This window comes from Stenella coeruleoalba (assembly GCF_951394435.1).
Source record: "Stenella coeruleoalba genome assembly, chromosome: 17".
In the NCBI taxonomy this organism is placed as follows: domain Eukaryota; kingdom Metazoa; phylum Chordata; class Mammalia; order Artiodactyla; family Delphinidae; genus Stenella; species Stenella coeruleoalba.
In genome coordinates this window covers 49,893,228-49,915,026 of record NC_137163.1, presented here as the reverse complement: position 1 = coordinate 49,915,026, position 21,799 = coordinate 49,893,228, and the positions used below count along the sequence as shown (strand labels likewise).

Sequence of the window (21,799 nt, the reverse complement as noted above, 5' to 3'; positions counted from 1 at the left end):
TCTTTAAGAGCCTGGAAGTGGAGTAACTCTTCTACCAGCTAATGAAATGCCATCAGTCACAAGCACAAAAATGACTTTGAAACAGGTAGATGGGAAAAACAAGAAGAATCACAAAGTTTACTATTTTCTATGTGTGAGTTTAAAGATGGGGAGAAGCAGGAAGTTGAAATATTAACACGAGAGGAGGTATCATTTAAATATTTATTTTTGCCTTATAATAACACATTAAAATTTAATCAATTATTTATCTTGCCATAAAAACAGCATCATCCTTTATTTTAAACCTAACTCAATAAAAGACTAGGGTTACCTCTCATAGAGCTCCATTCAATAATCCTGGATCAAAGGACAAATATTCATTTTTGCAATGCTAGTTCTTCTAAGGATAATGTGCATTGGGAGAGAAAAAGTCCTTTCTCAGCCTTCTCTTGTTCCACCAATATTCCACCTTCTCAGCTTCTCTCCATTTTATATCTGCAATAAGTCTTATATATAAGACCTAAGAAAGAACTCTTAGAGCTTAAGTGTCTTATCCTCTTCTGGAAGAAGGAAAACAGTTATCTCCTTTTAATATCACCCTGACTTATTTGCTACAAAGTTTTAAAATAAGACGAAAATCTCTAGATGTATATAAAAAGCTATTTTCCCAAATCACTCAGAAAGCTCTCTTTCAATATATGCATTCATATTTTGTTGCATTCCATACCTTTCCTTTAAGAACACACACACACACACACACACACAGACACACACACACACACACACACACACACACATATATATATATACATGCATGAATATGGTATTATGTGTATATAGTTAGAAATGTGTTTAATTGTAACATTACAGATAAATTGAAACAAAGGTGAAACAAAGACACTTATTTAATAGTGCCTAGAACATGTGAACATCTTTGCTCTTGAGGAAGAAAGCATATCTCAAGTAAAATTATTTCGGACAAAATGAATTTGTCAAAATCTGAATTTAGAAGGCATTTGGTAATGTCCTAATATTTTCTTTCTATTCTTTTGCCCTATTGAAACTGTTTTTTAGGAAATACATAAATAATAAATTCATACATCAATATTAAAATGGCTAAAACATTTTATTTTTTCACAAGGTATTTTTGTCAACAGAGGGCCAGAATCCAAATAAAAATAAAATAACATTTATCCAATCCATATTACAGTGGTAATTTCTGTAATTCGGTTGTTAATAGCATAGCAGAATGCCCATTTTTCAATAATAGCACAATTCCTCATAAATCCTCTCAAGAACACTGGAGTCTGAAGCCCTGTTTTCTACTCTGGTTTCTGCAATGAACTTTCAGTGAAGCCTGAGGTGAAGTCATGTCCACAGCCATGTCCTCAGACTCCTCACCCAGAAAAGCATTGATCTAGATTATGGTTAAAGTCCCAACATGAAAAATATAGACTTGTGGGGGGGGGGCAGTGGGCAAAGAGCAACAGACTCAGCACTTTGCTGTCACCTCTCAAATAAAATCAAAGAAGTTTCTGGAGAAAAAAGTTATTTATTTGTCACCTCTTGAGTACAAATATTGAGTGTAAATCCAAAATTTAACCTAAGGCTCAAACCCAACCTTAAGCCTCTTGGGTTTGTGTTTTCTCAGTCACACTAGCTCAAAAATCTACCTCATTTATTCTAATTTCTGTTTTTATTATACAGAGTAATCTGTGCGTGATGACTATTCTTACTCCTTTACCACTGAAACTTCACTCCAAATAGGTAACAATGCTACAACAGAAGGCACATCTTAATCCTAACTTGTCCAGAGAAATGGAGGGAAGATGGATGACAGTGAAAAGAAAAGGGAAGTGAAAGATAGTCAAGAAGGTAAATGCATGTGTGTGTGTTGGGGTTGGCAGCTGGGAATAAAGGGGGGAGGGGAAGACAGATGAAAGGGAAGAGCAGAAAGAAAAGAAAAAGGATAAATCAATTCACCTGTTTTAGACCTCTATTGCTGAAGTTCTGTCCAACATGCCTTCTCAGGTTTCTGTGGAAAGTGCTATTCCTCCATTATCCAGTTGTACTGTGAGCTGTCATTCATGGACCCTACAAACTACCTCCAGCTACATACAGGAAAAAGCATGCGATTCAAACTGGACTAATCAGAAACCTTCTTTAGGGTTTTTCATAGTTGAGCTGAAAGTGTGTGCATATTGACAGAGGGAAGTTATTTTCTCCCAGAAAGGTGATAAAGAGAAATGGTTTCCAGCTGATAGAAAACCCACACCACATGGAGAAAAATAATCTGCAGCAAGAGAGAATGAAGCCAACCACGAAAGAGAAGCAGAGATGTGGGTAAGAGAGAAAGCTCTTCCAAGGTCTCAGCTTTAAGATATCTGCAGTTGCCCCAGGCTGGCTTGGTCAGCCCTTCCCCACAATTTGTGAACTCTGCTAGTATTTTCCAATAAACCTCCTCTATCACTCAGGTAGTTCAAATTGGCTTCCTTTGCATGAAACAAAATCCAGAATAAAAGTCTAGAATAAAATGCCCAAATTCCATCACAAAATTAATCAATCAATCCATGTGTTGTTTTGTTCAGAAAATGATTTTTGTCTATCCAACCACTGTAATATTCATGGAAATACTACAATAAATAAGTCAAAGAGTCAAACTTTCAAGGAAACTATAGGAAATATTAAAAGAAAAATCACACTAAAATCAAGAAAAAGGTGAAGAACATTATTTAATAAGACCAAATTTCAATTTTTTGTCATGCTAAACATGCTGTGTACTCACCATCAATCTTAATCTAAAGGCAATATACAGAGATTCTAGAAGTAACTATCCTGGATAAAGTGACTAGGATTTTAATTATTTTAAAGGCTAATGATTGACAATTGAAAACAAATGGGTCTTCGTTTCCCCTAAAGTCAGAATAAAGACAATGTGTCTAGTATCACAATAATTACTTAATACTGCTCTGGAAGTCAATTACCCAAAAGAATGAATTAAAGAAAAAATTGAGGAGGTAAAATTATCTTTAAGTATAAATGACATGATCATGTACCCAGACAACTCAAGAGATTCTACAGAAGAATTATGTGATACAATATGATGATTTAACAAGGTGGTTATTTGAAATTAATATATTAAAAAAATCATTAGCTTTTCTTTAAATAAAAATCATTTGGTAAGTATAGTAGAAGTTCCCATTCTAAATAGCAACAACAAAAAAAAGGAAAAATAAATTAACTACATGCCTATAGAAAGTTGCGAAACATTACTGAAGAGAATAAGCAAAATAGTTTGGTATTTTCCCAGGAAGATTTAAATAAATCAGTGGAAAAAACTGTATTCAGAAATAGGCTAAGATATATGTAAAAATTAGTATATAATAAAGGCAGCATTTAAATCAGTAAAAGTGTCATAGGTTGAATTACTAGTCCCAATTCTTCACTCCTCCTACATCCACACCCTTACCCTGGTCTCATCAGAGGCAATGTGCACATCTGATCTCCTTGACCTTGGGCCTTGTCAAGTAACCAACTTGCTTTAGGTAAAAGAATTTGGTCAGAAAAGACCGTGTGCTAGTTACGAGGATAAGAACTGATGTGGTTGCTTGCTCTCCAGCACCTTTGCCATCACCAAGGGAACATGTTCCCATATGCCTCTGGTTCCAAGAGCATGTGTGACATATACAGCACAGCTGCCCTCGCCAAGCTATATGAAAACAAGGTGTCTTCAGCCTTTGGATCCATCAAACCTAATCAAATTTGTCTTAAACCACTGTATTTTATAGTTATTAGTTCTCAACAAAACCTATGTGATATACAGGAAAAGACTACTACTCAGTCTATAGTGCCAAAGCACCTATTAATCAATTTTGAGGAAATCATGAGTTATAGTCTAATTTTAGTGCCTGTACCAAAAGTATTTTATGCAAATCAAAGATTTAAACAGAAAAAAAAAAAAAGACAGAAAGAAACAATTGTTTTTAAAAACAGATTTGAAATGCTGGAGACTTTTTGAAGCATGATACAAAACTAAAAGCCATAATATATATGACTAATTAACCTGAAAAAATAAATTAGCAAAACCAAAACATATCAACAAATTCATTTTATTATGTATGACAGAAAAAGGGTCAATTTTCTTAATAAATATGTATAAAGCTTATAAATCAGTAAGAAAAGAAGACAAAGAATGGCAGAGAAAAATTTCTTGAATTAAAAATTTAATTAATTAAAATATTTTTAAGTGCCAAATGTTTGTATTAGTTTAAATTTGTATAAAAATTAATTTTTCACCCATCAGATTTGGAAAAAAATTAAAAGTACTGGTAGGTGTGTGTGGAATCAATAATGCTAAAGCATTCTTGATAAAGATTAAACTGATGTATTTTGGGGGTAGCAATTTGGCAAAATACACCAAAATTATAAATAAATATAGTCATTAATGCAGCAATTCCACTTCCAGAAATTTTATTTGTTAAACTCACACAAGCTTAGGTAAGCATACTGTATTACAGTTTATAATAGAAGTAACCTTGAAAATGACCTAATTATCCAGCAATAGGCTATAATTAAATAAATTACCATATATGTAAGTTATAAGTATGAGGTTGTTCTTTATGTACTGATAAGAAAAATTCACCAAAGTGTATTGTTATGTTAAAATGTATAGAATATTTTAAATAATGTATTTCCATAAGAAGGAAAAAAGAAGGAACACAGGAAAGAATGCATTATGTGTGTATGTGTGTCTAGAAAGTTTCTGGAAATTACTCAAGTAACACAGAGAAAAGAAAACAAGGTTTTCGAAAAAAATAAATGCAACTGAAAACCCTTAGACAGATGGCTGTCCTCAACTAATAGACTCAGTAAGTTTGCCATTCCTAATATGATGCTATAATAGAAGACTCATTTTTCTTTTAAAATGCAAAAGTAAGTTAATAATGGACTGTTTCATATTCAGAAGACTATATTTCCTCTCCTCTTAAGGAAGATGTAATCCAGACAGACAGTACATGTATCAATGAAAGACTGAAGAAAGTCTTGTGTTTCTGCTGTTCTTATCCTGACAATCAACAATATGCAGGAGTTCAGCAAGAGAAAATCCATCAAATTTTAACATCTCTTGAGTCAGTTCTTCATGTGTCTTCAATATTGTGCTTGTTAGAACACTAAAGATGATCTAATTTTAATGTAAGTTATTTAAAAGAAATTCAAATTATTATGTGATTATTCACTCTTAGGTTTTACATGCTAATGGATGCAAAATTTGACAGCATATCAATTTATTTCTCATCCATGTAGCTAAAAGAGGTATTGAAATGATTTAAGATGTCCCATGAAATACAAGTAAAATTGTTTTTGCTCTTTCCTGAATATTCTTTTGAGAAGGTTGCCATTTATTAATAGTAATAACTACAACTGAAGTCACTGAACCAGAACAAGGTTATTTTCCTTTTATATTTTCCCTACATGTTCTGATACACCCTTCTGAAAACAAAGACCAATTTTACATTTTTTTTGATGCTAAGCCAATAGGTATTTATAGAAATGTTCTATCAGTGGAATAAGATAAAAAACACTTATTTATACCAGAAACACTGATGCAATGTAATGATGATAACTAGAAAAAATTCCAGGGGTGCAGTCTATTCACTAGTTAACCATTAATCACTAAGATAAATATGGCCTTTTATTATTAGAAGTTAAATATATTGAATAAAGTAACTAAAGTAAATGTAAGATATACACAGCATATTTTCACCTAGTATGGGCAAAATGAGTTAAAGGAAAAGATAACTATTGAAATGGATCATAAGATGTCAGTTAAACTAGAAATTTAACACCTGTGAATAGGGATGATGTAACCCATTCATTCCTCCATCACGTATCTGCTGAGCTCTCAACTTTTTGCATGGCAGCATTAGGCTTATGGCATACAGTGGTGGTGACCAAGGCAGATATACTCTGTCTCATAAAGTTATAATTTACCGTTAGAGATATTAATTTATTACACACAAACCATTTACAACAGATTATTTGCACATGGATTTAATGTAATACAGCAAATTTAACCATATGCTCCAGGCAAAAAGAGAGAAAAATTACCTAATTCAAGTCTCCTTAAATTTCTTCCCCAGGAAACATGAGTTTGGCCTATATGATTCCAAAGACAGGAAGACCAAAATTCAAAGGTGCTGAGAAACAGAAGTTGATACTTGGCTTCTGCATGTCCATGTGCCAAGTCTTAGCAATTAATAAGCCATTTAATGGATTTTCAACAGTAATTTAAGGGTGAGCTTTTTGTCTTAAATAAATATATCAGTATCTAACTTTGAGGGAAGGTAAAACACTCTGTATAATTATGATAGGTACTTTGAAGCATAAGAAAAGTTATTATAAATGCATAATGGGCTCATCTTCTCATGGGGGTAAAGATAGGAATTAGGGAAGATCAGATGATGTTTGCTGGGCACTGAAGAATCTGTAGAAGGGTGGGAAATAAATGAAAGGGTTAAGCATTTTGATGAAGACTCCAAGGAAAATGGATCTTGGTATCTAGGAGGAAAAGAGATTAACAGTATAGCTGCTGATACAGTGGTTCTCAAAGTTTGATCCTGGAACTTCTGTGGGTCCTAAAACTCTTGCAGGAGTTGGCTAGGTCAATAATATTTTAACAGGATATTATTTGCCTTTTCATTCTCATTAGCTTGCAATTGACAGTGGTGTTGACCAGGGCTACATGATTTATAATATTGCAAGTGTGAATGCATAAACAAATATGAGAGTAATATTCCATTTTGTGTGTGCATTTTTTTTTTTCTTCCTTATCCACTCATCTGTTGATCGACATTTAGGTTGCCTCCATGTCTGGCTATTGTAAATAGTTCTGCCATGAACACTGGGGTACATGTATCTTTTTGAATCAGAGTTTTCTCCAAATATATGACCAGGACTGAGACTGCTGGATCTTGTGGTAACTTTATTTTTAGTGTTTTAAGGAATCTCCATACTGTTCTACATATTGGCTATACCAATCTACATTCTCACCAACAGTGTTGGAAGGTTCCTTTTTCTTCACATCCTCTCCAGAGTTTATTATTTGTAAACTTTTTAATGATGGCCACTCTGACTGGTGTGAGGTGAGACCTCATTGTAGTTTTGATTTGCATTTCTCTAATAAATAGCAATATTGAGCATCTTTTCATGTGTCTGTTGGCCATCTGCATGTCTTCTTGTGAGAATTGTCTGCTTAGGTCTTCTGTCCATTTTTTGATTGGGTTGTTTTTTTGATATTGAGCTGCATGAACTGTCTGTATATTTTGGAAATTAATCCCTTGTCGGTAGCAACATTTGCAAATATGTTCTTCCAGTCTATAGGTTGTCTTTTTGTTTTGTTTATGATTACCTTTGCTATGCAAAAGCTTTTAAGTTTAATTAGCTCCCATTTGTTTATTTTTGTTTTTATTTCCATTACTCTAGGAGATGGATCCAAATAAATATTGTTTCAATTTATGTCAGTGTTCTGCCTACGTTTATGTCTAGGAGTTTTATAGTATCTGTTTTTAGTATTAGGTTTTTAATCCATTTTGAGTTTATTTTTGTATATGGTGTTAGAGAATGTTCTAATTCCATTCTTTTACATGTAGCCGTCCAGTTCTCCCAGCACCACTTATTGAAGAAACTGTCTTTTCTCCATTGTATATTCTTGCCTCCTTTGTCATAGATTACTTGACCATAAGTGTGTTAATTTATTTCTGGGCTTTCTATCCTGTTCCATTGATCTGAATGTCTATTTTGTGCCAGTACCATATTGTTTTGATTACTGTAGCTTTGTAGTATAGTCTGAAGCCTCAGCTCTGTTCTTCTTTCTCAAGATTGTTTTGGCTGTTTGGGGCCTTTTGTATTTCCATGAAATTTTTAATTTTTTTTGTTCTCAGCCACAAGAAACAATGAAATAATGCCATTTGCAGCAATATGGATGGACCTAGAGATTATCATATGAAGTGAAGTAAGTCAAACAGAAAAAGACAAATACCATATGATATCACTTATATGTGGAATCTAAAAAATTATACAAATGAACTTATTTACAAAACAGAAGTAGACTCACGGACAAAGAAAACAAACTTATGGTTACCAAAGAGGATAGCTTAAGAGTAGGGGGAGAGATATATTAGGAGCTTGGGATTAACATACACACACTACTATATAAAAAATAAACGAGGACCTACTGTATACTACAGGGAACTATATTCAATATCTTGTAATAACCTATAATTGAAAAGAATCTGAAAAAGAATAATATATATATATATGACTGAATCAATTTTCTGTACACCTGAAATTAACACAGCATTTTGTGAATTAACTATACTTCAATTTAAAAACTTTAACATAAAAGAAACAAATATGAGAATCCAGCTATCTTTTGTTAAGCCAGATATTAAAGGTATTTGGAGAAAAGTAAAACAATATCTTTTTTTCTTACAATTGCTCTTTTGTAAAATGTGCTTTTCATAAAAATATGTTATCTATGTTAATATATTAAGTTAATTATTATTGTTTTAAACGAATTTCTAAGTAAATATTTTTAAACTTTCTCAGGTTTATTTGTCTAGAACTATAAACATAGACAGATACAAATCACACAATAAAAACTTTTGGGGGTTTTCAATAATATTAGGCCTGTACAGGGATCTTTCGTTTGAGTGCTGTGCTAAATCACAGGGCTCAGTAGATAAACTTTGAGCTATGAGGCTACAAAGAGGGGTGGGGTCTGATCATGAGAGGTCGTACAGACCATGGGATAATACAGCATGTCCAGACTGGCTATAGAGGCTCAAAGTAGGGCTGTAGCCAAGTACATATGAGAAATGAACAGACCGAAGATGCATGTTATAGGGGAAAAAAATGACAACTGATTAGAAGTAACGAGTGAGGGGCAGGAAGTTGGGGGATTGGTGCCCACTTTTCTCGCATGAACACACATGTGGTAGGTGGTGCCAAGTGATGGAAATCACTGAGGGAGGACAGTTTAGACAGATTGATATTTCTCCTCTTTATGTATTGTGTCTTCCTGCTTTTTTGTGTGCTTGGTAATTTTTTTTATTGGATGTCAGACATTGTGCATTTTAACTTGTTGAATGCTGGATTTTTGTATTCCCATATGTCTTACTGAGTTTTATTGTGAAAAGCAGTTTAGTCACTTAGAAAAAGTTTGATCCTTTAAGGTCTTGCTTTTAAGACTTTTTAAGCAGAACTAGAGCAGTTTTCAGTCCAGGGATTTTTTTTCCCACTACTGGAGCAAGATGCTTCTGAGTACTCTACCCAACACCCTGTAAATGATGAGGTTTTCCAGTGTGGCTGGTGAGAATGGGCACTATTCCCAGCCCTGTGTGATCTGCAGGCATGGTCCCCTCTGATCCTGTTGGTTGATTCTTTCTCTGGCCTCCACTAGTTACTTCACAGGAATGTGCAGATCACTTCTTAATTGAATACTCAAGGGGAATGCTCTGCAGATCTCCAGTGCTTTCTCTCTCTGCAGAATTCTCCTTTCTGGTATTCTGACCTGTGAATTCTAAACTCCTTGGTTTCTCCATACTCCCAGCTTCATCTCCTTAACTCAAGGAGTCTGTATGGCTCAACCTGGTTCTGCCTTCCCTGTACTATCACCTGGAAACCCTCTCTATCAACTAAATTGATATAATCATAGGGCTCATCTTGTTTGTTTCCCATCTTTCAGGGATGACTGTCCTTCACTACCTGATGTCCAGTGATTTAAAAACCACTGTTTCATATGTTTGTCCTTTTTGTTTGTTTGTTTATTTCAGCAGGGAATAGTAAATCAGAAGGCTATTACTTATCTTGACCCATTATCTTTTACCTCTTTAATCTCAGAACCACCCTTGAGTTGAGTATTATTACCTCTGTTTTACACATGAGGAAATAAATAGTAACTTGGCTCACTCAAGTTTACTGAGATTTGGTGACACAGCTAAGATTTTTAAGCATTCCTTCCAAAGTTCTTGCGTATAGCCATTATGATATACTGCCTATAGAGAAAGTGACAGATAGCTGAATGGATACTTAACACTGAGAATGTTTTATAAAGTCACCTTTGTAAATTGCTTTAGAAATAGTCTTTCCTTAAAACGCTAATAAATAAACTAAGTGAGCCTTGAAAGCTATATACAGCAACAATCTTAAGGACTGAAGAATTTTTAAAGCATCCTTAGGTCAACTACCAAGAAGTTTCCATTGCCTCTACAATAAAGACAATAACCAGATATCAGGCCTATTCTCAAACAGCGAGTTCTGAGGCACCTCATCCACCTCTGAAATGATCTACTTCTGAGTAAGTTCTCTTTTACATTAAAATAAAAAAAAATATATTAGAAATGATCAAATATATCTGTTTCCTTGTAGCTTCTACCCAATCAAAGCAATATATAAAAATAACAAACTCCAGAACTCATGCCAGTCAGCAGCCATATACATACATATTCTTCCCCAGCAGGGCACTGGAACACAGATCTAACAGGTTTTCCTTTACATGTTCTACTCTTTTCATCTTGGAATGTAATCAAATCTTCCTAAAACCTTTGAAATTCACATTTAATGTGACAACATGCAACATAACAAATAGTTAAGGAATGAGATATTATGATTAATTTAATATTACATATAATTAAGATTGTGCCACATTTAGTATTATGCAATTTAACATAGGTTACCAACTTTCTATAAGTAAAAAATCATAAAGGGTATTAAACAATAAATTTATATTGAGCACCAAATAATCACTCTTGAATCAACAAATCAAATCAACAACAGTCTATTCAGTTTTTACTCCAGGTAAGTCTCTATACTAGGATAGACCTAGCATTTTCTTTATGCATGTCAATGATTTCTTTCCAGTTTGGAATATAAAAGATGTGAGCAATGGAACTGGACTACACTGTCCCTACTGGGAACCTGGGAGTTATTTCTTGCCTGTATTTACTCGGTTAGGACCCTGGGCTCCATAGCCAACCTGCCTGCTTTGATTCTGGGCTATTCCACTTCAGGAAAATTCAGGGGTAGGTGGCCTTGGCAAGTTCCTCAACCTCTCCATTCCTCAGATTCCTTATCTGTGAAAGAGAAATAGTAGTGCTATCTCACAAGATTGTAATAAAATGTAAATGAGTTAAAATATATGAAGCACTTAGAATACTATCAGGCACATAGCAAATGCTCAACCAGTGATAATTAACTCTGTTTTTCTTATCATTAAAATAAGGTGTTCAGTGAAATCAATTCCAGGTATTTCTATTCTACTGGCTATTTGGACCTTGTCTAATTAGAATATAATGCTGGCACATAATTGTTTCTACATTCCCAGTTATCTGCGGGAGTGAAAAAACTGAGATATACCCTTTTCTTACCTAAGAAAGAGATTGCTTGGGATTGTCTCAATGCTGTCATTACAAAACCTGTGCTATAGACAAGCAATAAAGATCACAAATCCATTTTATGAATGGTCAAAATAAGGCAAAGACTGTTTTAGTAATTTGCTTGATTCATCCATGGGACTAACAAACGATTTCACTCCATCTACATACAGGAGCAAGTTAGCAAGTTCTATGAATAGAGCTGTTGTAATATTAAAACACACAGATGTCCAAAAGAATTTTATCTGTAACTGGGAGTATTTGTAAGCTGGTTATCAATTTCATATAAATCATTGAGTGTACATTTGACTCTGGAAGTTCTTTGAATTTATTCTGCCTTATTCACAATGAAAGAGGGAAGAGTAAAAAATGTAGCTTCTTGTAAAATTTTACGCAATTTCCAAGCCTGGTGTCCTGTAATATATCTAGAATACAAAGTCCCTCAAGAGTTCAACTAGAAGAAAAAGTAGGGCTACAAGAAGGAACTGGCTTGCAATTGTTTAAAGGGAGAATGAATACACAGACATTAGAAACCTAAAACAAATTCAAATTTCTAATCGCTATAAACAATGAGAAACTATTAACACATGGTATGAATTCAACAGTGAAAAGTTCCCATGGAAAAAATGCTTCCACTGATGTCACTTAGGGTCTGACTGCATCAGCACCTGCAGAGGCACAGGCCTGTAGTCCACTGACATCACCTCAGGTGCATGCAATTTGGGGACATGAAATAAAGTTCATAAAAGTATCCAGCTTCCTTAAAACAATGGCAGTTTATTCCCCCATAACTTGAGCATGACTAAAACAAATACTGTAAAATTCCATCCCATTGAGTAGTTTATTTGGTCATTTGAATACATCACTCTAAGGACTATCTCTCCTGAGAATATCTGTCTGTGGGGCCATGGCTTACTTCATATATCCATATTTCACTTAATTGACTAGATTAAAAACTTTAAAAAATCTGAATGATGCTTGTAAGTGGATTATAATATCTTAATTAAATGTCAGCACTCCCTAATGTATTAGTGACTGCTCCCTTTTTAATCTCCACTTATATAACAATCTGGTCAACTGAAAACATATTTGAGGTTCCTATTAAAGGTAAAGCACTATTTCACACTTTTGTGGCTTATTTCTTACATATTTTTTTAAAAGATAAAGAGGTAAAACCTATATTTTAAAACGTGTTTTCATCAAAAAATATTTATTCAGTAAATTACCCTGGTAAACATTAAAAAATAAAATAACAGTCTGACAAGCATTTAAAAGTGGATTTTTGCTATATATCTAAAAGGCATAATCAAATTAGATTTATCCCACTCTGATCTGTAAGACTACAATTATTTCATTTTAGTTAAAATGAGAATACCAAAAGCATCTACAGTTACTACGATATATAGTGTAAGGAGATATAAAGCTGTCCTACATTGTAACAATCTTTGTCATATTGTCATGCCCAGAACTCCTCCCAAACTCCTCCAGAAGTGTTCATTTCCTTCTTAGTTCATCAAATATGTAATAACCGGTACCAAATGGCTATTAGTAAACCTAAGTCACACATTAAATCGTGAATAGTTCATTGATTTCCTTAAGCTCTCTATGATTGGCTATGATTCATTTTAAGACATCTAATTGCACCTACTGGCCTTGATTTTTAAACCAAGTTCTACCATTGGAATCTTTAAACAGCTCAATTGCTCCCTCTAGCCTCCTTTTATATACTACACCCACAGGTCACAATCAAAGGTTAGGAGCCTATCGTGGGATTACTCTTACTCTCTTGCCTAAACTTGTTATGTGGCTCCTCAAGATATTCCACTGATCCAAACCCAAGGATGCACAATGCCAAATGGTAGTGGTGAGACACTAAGACAAAGAACATCTATTCAGAGTGCTAAATTATAGGAAGCAACAATCAAATATGATTACATGAATAACCTCAAAATCTATAAATGACTTTCCCAAGGAAAGAAGGCAAAAGAAAAAAGTTGAGTGTCACATATTTTAACTTAGTAGTTTATCCTTTTAACCTGGAATATTTTTGCTGTTTGCATAAGCTGCATATTTCATAAAACAAATGCAGTCTGATTTTTCACGTTCAAAATCAAATGTGTTGTGAAGAACAAAAATAACCCTCAAAGAGCCAGGCGCCAAAATTATTTTCCACAGTGGGCAAAAGGAATATACAGTATAAGTACTTCATTTCACTACAAAATATGTGTATATTTTTTATATATAGATATAGATGGATTTGAATTTTGAGACCCTCCCCCAAAAAACTATTTTGATTTCATTCCAACTTGCCTTTCTATGATTGAAGTACCACTTGTAGATGACACGTATTTTTCAAAATAACATCAAGCCATGTTTTTAACATTAAATTTTTAAAGTTTGCTACCTTGGCAAAAAATTGATTTTAAAATTACATATAATTTGCTGCCAGTGTTTTTACTACTCAGCAGAAGGCTAGGATAGTTTCCAAAATGGAACACCCTGTGTCACTACAGAAGATAACAAATGTTAGATTTAAGTTGCACATTCTGTATTTCTTCATGATAGGCACTTCAGAAAGAAAAAATCTGAACATTTGTTAGCCAGTTGCCCCAAAATTTACAGGATAAATATGTACATTTTCCCCTTTTGGCTATATAAATTAAAGCTTGGAGGTTCATACAATAGAACTTCAAATTTGGAAATGGCCTTAGTGACAGGTTAGTTCAATTGTCTTTTTGCCGAAGATCAAGGCTATGTTAGTATAAGAACCAAAGTTAAAGGCCACGTCCCTTGACCCTCTGTCCTAGGGCTACATTATACTATATTGCTAGCTATCTTCTATTCCCAATGTTACATGCACAAGTTATTTTATTTTAAACTTCTTTGTCATTGAATAAACCACTTTAATATCTTTTTCTGCCCATCCTCCTCCTTCCCCTATTAACTAAAAGAAAAAAAGATGTTTATGGTCTGAATTTGGGGTATAACATTGAGCTGGTCTAAGTTATATATCAAATCCTACTCCTAATGTGAATAGGAAGCACTTGGGCATTGAGCCAGTTAAAATAAACAGGCCCATTGAATCATAAAGGTCTATTTCTTTTCCATGGTATTAGAAGAAAAGATAAACAGATTTCAGCAAATTCAGTCTTATAAAAGAAGGTGTCAGCTGAACTTGACATTCTATGATAGTAACAGATGATGAGGCAAAATGTGAAAATCACATTCCTGAACTAAACTAAGAAAAACCCACGGGAAGAAAATGTACTGATGTTAGCTTGGTTGACTTTAGTGTATTACATTTTGTAAAATTTTAAAAGTATTAAAATAAAATCTTCCTAGACCAGCTGGCATATCCTAACCTGATAGACTTTCTGTAATTAGATGCTATTATACCTTTGAATCAGCATTTATTTTTACTAACAATATCTAAATAGTATGGAGTATTTAACTATGAGAAGGCATGTTGCTGTCTATCCACTATCTATCTACCTAATATGATATACATGTATTTATTTAATCATCAGAACCCCTATGAGACAAGTACTGTTAGTATCTCCATTTTACAGATATGTACACTGAGGCTCACAGAGGTTATCTTGCCTGTTATTGACTTAACAATTAAGTTGCAAGTAAAAGGGCTGGGATTAAAATCCAGGCAATCTGGTGACAAAATATGAGCTCTTTTTTTTTTTTTAATTTAAGTATAGTTGATTTACAATGTTGTGTTAGTTTCTGGTATGCAGCAAAGTGATTCAATTTTATATGCATATATATATATATATATATATATATATATATATATATTCCATTTCAGATTCTTTTCCATTATAGGTTATTACAAGATATCAAATATAGTTCCCTGTGCTATACAGTAGGTCCTTGTTGTTTATCTATTTTATATATAGTAGTATCTATTAATATCAGACTCCTAATTTATCCCTTCCCCTTCCTTTCCCTTTTGGTAATGATAAATTTATTTTCTATGTCTGTGAGTCTGTTTCTGTTTTGTAAATAAGTTCATTTGTATCATTTTTTAGATTCCATATATAAGTGATACCATATGATATTTGTCTTTCTCTGTGATTTATTTCACTTAGTACGATAATTTCTAGGTCCATCCATGTTGGTGCAAATGGCATCATTTCATTCTTTTTTATGGATGAGTAATCAGAATACGTGCTCTTAATCACTATACTATACCACAATAAAAAATTATTTGATGAATATAATTACATTCACAGATATTTAAAATGAATTGTGATGGAAAGTAACATGAAAAATGACTTTCTCAATTTGAAATATATATGCTGAAGGGTCAGAAAGCTCCTGAAGGTGCACAGTGAAATCAGTCTTTGTCTTTTGACACTCAACAAATTTAACTAATTGATTTAAATGTTCAATGTCCTTTTTTGGTCCAGAAATAATTTCAGTTGGTCATTTACCAAATATTCTGATCAGATACATTTTGAGTAGTACCTTGGGGTAGGTCAGGCAGAAAAATAAATTTACATAAAACAATTGATTAATCCAACATAAGAGAAAATAATTATACCACTTAACAAGTGCATTAAAATTTTCTCATGTTAATAACCTGAAATAGGTATAAACTTTAGATCTATCACTTTGTGTGTGTGTGTGTGTGGTACGCGGGCCTCTCACTGTTGTGGCCTCTCCCGTTGCGGAGCACAGGCTCCGGACGCACAGGCTCAGCGGCCATGACTCGCGGGCTCAGCCGCTCCGCGGCATGTGGGATCTTCCCAGACCGGGACACGAACCTGCGTCCTCTGCATCGGCAGGCGGGCTCTCAACCACTGCGCCACCAGGGAAGCCCAGATCTATCACTTTTCACCTGACTCTAGAGATTAAAAAGCTGTTATTGAACCCAACTCTATTCTTACTTGATAGGGATGAAGAGACTGAAAGCGAAAACCCAGCTGTACAAAGGGATGGACTTGGATGGTTATTTTCTGTGGATTTCTCAGGGGTAGTATGAGACAATCTACCTCACTGGTATAGGCTCAATAGTAAGGATTTCATGAATAACCCTAGATTTGGGCAACCTGACCAAGCAATTCTGAACAGAGAAAGGCACAGTTAAGGTGGAACACACAGGAGAAACTGAAGAACCTGAGGCCTAGTGAGTCTTCTGGCCTCTTTGTCAGAGTTCTTGGTTCTTTTGATATTCTGAATGGCCAGCAAACTTGGGATTCTAAAGCATGGAATGTTGCTGCAGGTTAAAAACCTTTGTGAATCAGTTATGCAGCCCCTGCTATTGACCAGTATAAAACTGCTACCATGGAGAATTATGGGATGTAGTCAGAATCCCTTACTCAAGGAGATTGACCAGATCACGTTGTCACCATCCTTCCATGAGCAAATAAAATAATGCATGTTGATTATTTAAGCAAGTAGAAAATAAGAGATATGAGAAAAGATCCCAACATCTGACATTTTAAAATCTGTAAAATATATTTTTTTTATCTCTGAAATGTCTCACCACTAATTCCTGCTAAGATGATATGCAGTACAAAGCTAATCCAAGGAAACTGAACTTTTAGGTAGATTCAGATAAACCTGACAAAGGTGAATAAATACTAAATCAGTTAAACACTGCAAGAAAAATGTAGGAGGGTTACACTCACAATTCATAGTATTTGTCATAAAACAGCCTTCAGAAATCTAGAATCTCTCTTCTTTCTTTAACAAAGAAAGGAACAAAATCAATTTTTGTTTTATCAAGTTCTTTTTGTCACCAAGTCATTCTTCTCATGCTTTGATATGTGCATCATTCAGAGTATCACATGCTTTTATTTTACCATTAAATTGGCTTAAAATAATTTTTCTCACTAGAAATGTGTGCTATTGTTTAAAAAAATAAAGAACATGTTCACATAAATATTTAACACTTGACAAACTATGAAAGTTGATGATGAAAGTTATTGATTATGAACTATATTCTATCTTAATTTCATGACAAAAGTGTTTGCAGTGTTAAAAAAATAAATAAATAAAGGAGTCTCAGGATCATGAGAATCCCCACTACAACATGAAAATTATTTTAGCCACAAAATGACTTTTTAGAGCGTACAGATTAAATCATGATTCTCTGCTAACAATTTAGCTTCTTCTGACCAATGAACACGTCTGATTCAGACTGCTGTCCAATGACAGCAGTCTTTGAGTTTTAGTTAATATTAGCAATGTACCTCCTTTGCATCATGCTAATGATTACACACTGAAAGGCGCACTCCAATAAATGGATCCAGTGATATACAAAAATCTTTAAACAAATGTATAGTGAAATTTTAGCATTAAACAGTGTTCTACCAGAAATATATAAGGAGGGGAATTTATTGAATCTCTTCCATAGTACTGCTTCTGGTAGTGTCTTACCCTTCTTAGCTGTAAGAGATGTTCCTTTTTGCTTCTTAAATACAAAAACAAACAAACAAAATGCACTCTTTCTCTGTAATAGGCTTTCATCAGCATATTAACAAATATCTCCTGCTCTAAAATTTAAAAATTTCAAATATTTATACTTTCAAAATCAGACAGGAAAGAGTTAACATGAATACCTCTACCCAACTCCCTCCCACCTAGATGGGGAGGGAACACAGGTTTTTAAACATTAAATTGTAGAAATTAAAAGTATAGGGGTCCCACCAATTGTGAAGCTCAGCGAGGAATAAAGCATTGTAATCTCAGTTGTCAGCATAAAAAGCATCTCTTAGAAGCTTCATTCCAACTATAATAACTTAGTGCGCTTGCTAGAAAAAAAAATTGTGATCATATGAGCTTCATGCATGATTGATACCATTACTGTTTATTTTAAGACTGTCTTTAAGAATCAGTCAAATGAAGCAGTCTCAGTTTATGTTTTGCAATCAGAATGTGCAACACAATATAAATGCCTTTTCTGAAGATGTGATGGACTATTCTTCCCATTACTGTTTCCTACCAAAAAGAAACATCTAATAAAAGTGAATCAGGCAGAAATTCATGTCACAAAATATCCTGTCATCCGTGTTCTTTATAGTATGCTGAATTACCTAGCAGCTATTCTTATGATTTTAAAAAAAGGAGGTTATCATGACACACAAATAAGTATATAAACCCAACTAAGGATATGTTCAAATGCTTAAAAAATGCTATTTGGGAATAATACAAACTCTGAAACATAATCTACTTTAAATAATTAGAAAATCTCCTTTGTATCAAATACCCTTTTTAAGGTCTCAGATGGCACATGCCTCTTATCTTTCATAATTAAATCTTTGCATTGTGTAATAAATATGGATGGAATAAGTTAAATACTCTAAAAAAGGAAGGAAAAAAACCCCTCTTTTTTCCATGAACAATTTTTAAAATGTATCTTGAAGAAAGAACAGAAATTACAGAAATTCAAAATAAAATTTTTTTTAGCAAAATCATAACTTTTTCTCCCATAATATCTTATTGAACTGATTGAGGGATTCAAACTATGAAGAAATACACGCACATTTTATTTAGGCTCAAAAAGGAAAGCTAATGATCATCAATACACTTATGTTATCCCAATAATCTCTGAAAGCAAATCTAAGACTTTCCTAAAGCAGGTGGCCATGAATCCAGGCTCTCCCTCCCTCTTCAGATTGAGCAAGATAAAACTAGCCCCTACTTTTAACACCTCCCCCACACCCCATCTCACCACCATCACCACCACCACCAATCTGAAGCAATAGGCCCTTCTGTTTATAACCTTATAAATAACAGCTTGCCACTTTCATTCCTCTAGTCTATGAACTGCTTACTTTTTTTCATTTCCACATTAAATTATCTCTTGATTTAAACATTAGAAACAAAAATCCATCTGTGGCATGCAATTCCAACAGTTCAAATTTGCAACCAAGAAAAGTCTGGACTTACCAGATTTACCTTTCCATCTCTTTTATTCAGAAAAACAAAGTTGTATTTTTCAAAGGGTTAAACAGTTTTGGTTTGAATTAGGGTTTGGGTGTAATATAATCATACTTAATATCTGTAAACTTAATTCTTGATAATGGTTCTTACTTTTTCAAATATTTTGTTTCTCTATTAACCATCACTTATTACATGTAGTCCTAAGAACAGTTTATACAACAGAGAATTATATTCAGAATATGCCCTCACATATGGCATTTATTATGCACACTTTGTATATAAATCTGTTACATGAAACACATTCAAATACTGTGCAACAGGTTCTGCTGTTGTGTAAACACACACACCCAACAAAATGAAAATAAGCTTTAAAGAATCAACAATATAGGGGAAAAAATCACATTATTCTTCAGAGACTTAATCATAATTCTTTTGAGGTGACAGAAGATCTAACCAAAAGGAGTATATTTTACTAAGACCCTCTTATTGTCTTTGTACTCCACCGTGTAGGTGATAAACTGGTTAGAACCCAGGTGTATACAAGCTTCCATTGATTTATTGCATGTTACTGGCTTTAGTGCTGAGTTGATGACAGGAAAAGTACTTTGGCAGAGGTCTGACAAGTCGTTATCCTTAAGTTCCCTTTTGCTTTGTGTCTGTCTGTTCCCAAAGCTATCAAAGTAAAGCAAATGACAGTCTAAATCCTCTATGTTTTGCCATGAGAGTGTGAAATCAAATTGTAAGACACACCTCAGAACTATTACATTGGGCCACATTTATTTTCAATTGGCGGGGGAGGGGAAGCGAAAACACTTCAAGAGATGGATTTCATGTCCTCTGTGAAGCCAGATCTAGTTACACTGTATTAAGTTATGTCTAAATGAGTAAAAGACTCTGTCTAGTCAAGTGTTTTATCACAAAGTAATGTTATTAAACATATCAAGTATTCCCACGCTCTCCTCTAGATTCTTTGATTTTAACCTCCTTTGTTAGGCACAAAACACAGGGAAAAAGATTTCAGGAACAATACCAAGGCAGCACATTATGCCAAGCAATGAATTCTGTGTTTCCCGAGCAGTTTATTTATTATAAACTCAAACTGCTTTTATGAAACTACACGTTTGCTATATGTAGGTCTTCTAGGTCTTCGCCTCTTTCCTTGATAAGAAGCATGGATCGGCTACAATTGTGTCTTTGAGCGCGCAGCACGGTGCTTTGTGCTGCTGGGGATAACGGATTCTCAGTCTCACGCGCATCCATCACCTAAGACAGGGAAACTCAACACGGGTCTTGGCGGCTGGAAGGGAAACAATGTGTTGAGACCCTGGCTGCTGTGAGCTACAAGGATCTGACGAGCGAACGATATGTTTCAGGGAGCAGCCCAGGCAAGGGGGAAGGAAGAAAGCCCTCGTACTCTTACCTCCACATTGAAATACTGCTCCGTTCCGCAGACGGTAGCACATAAAATCCAAAGCAAGGTTTGCAAGTAAAATACCCCCGAATGATGCACGAAATCCAACCGTCTTCCAGTGCTGAATGTGAGTAAGATCATAGTGAACTGTGCTTCAATGGATGGACGAGCTCCCCTTCGTTTTCTCCCTCTCTCCCTTTCCCTCCCTCCCTGGTTTCCTTTCAAAAGTCCTCCGGGTGGGTAAGGAGCCTGCAGGTTCACCCACAGCCCGGCAAGGGGAGGAGACAGAGGGCCCCCGCGCTCGGCAGCCCCCAGAGAAGCAGCGGCTGAGGTAGAGTCAGCAGCAGCTCGCATTCACCATCCTCGTGGGCCCGCGGCCGGGAACGTGGCGCCCAAGTTCACCGGCGGTTCCGGCTCAAAGAACCGAGTCGCAGCCGCAGCAGCCGCCGCCGCCTCCAGAGGGTGCGTCCTCCTCCTCCTCCACCGCCCACTCCTCCTCCGCCGCTACCGCCTCCTGCTTCTGCGGGAAGGGCCTCGGCCGCTCCTCGCTCTCTCGTCTCTGCTTCTCCTTCCCTCCTCTCCTCGCTCCCCTCCAGAACGTTCATCCGTAATCTACATAACTCCTCCTTCCCGGGGTCTGCCTGACTCTTGGGCCCTCGGCGCGCGCGCGCGCGCACACACACGCACACGCGCACACACACACACACACACATCTGCACACGAACACACACAACCCGACTCGCACGCGCGCGCTTCTTAAAGGAGACGGCTGGTAAAGGGGAACTGCCACTGTACCGCGCACTGAAAGTAGACAGCCCGGGAGAAGGGCCCTGAATTGAGACGTCGTGTTTAATATACCACCCACCCCTTATCCTCGAGACAAGCACGCAAGAACCTGGGCGGCTCCATTCTTTCGTCTCGCCCACCTTCCGCCGAGCACCTAGAAACAAGTGCGCCCCTCTCCTGCCGGGGACTGGCTGGGGCTCAGGCTGCGGACCCCGGTATGGGCTGGGGAGCTGCCCAGGCCTGGTCCCGGTGGGCGACCGTCGTCCTCAGTCGAAAAAACGCTGGGAAT

General features: G+C 35.5%; 1 protein-coding gene across 1 annotated transcript in view; it reads right to left on the bottom strand.

The window, feature by feature from the left end:
• Window positions 1-20,878, bottom strand: part of MMP16 (matrix metallopeptidase 16) — a gene marked incomplete at its 3' end in the record, with an annotated part of 341,610 nt that extends 320,732 nt beyond the window's left edge. Inside the window, exon 1 of the mRNA XM_079902241.1 lies at window positions 20,734-20,878. Coding sequence (XP_079758367.1) covers window positions 20,734-20,865 — 132 coding nt within the window. The 5' untranslated portion in view covers window positions 20,866-20,878. The remainder of the gene's footprint in view (window positions 1-20,733) is intronic.
• Between the last annotated feature and the right edge of the window lie 921 nt (window positions 20,879-21,799).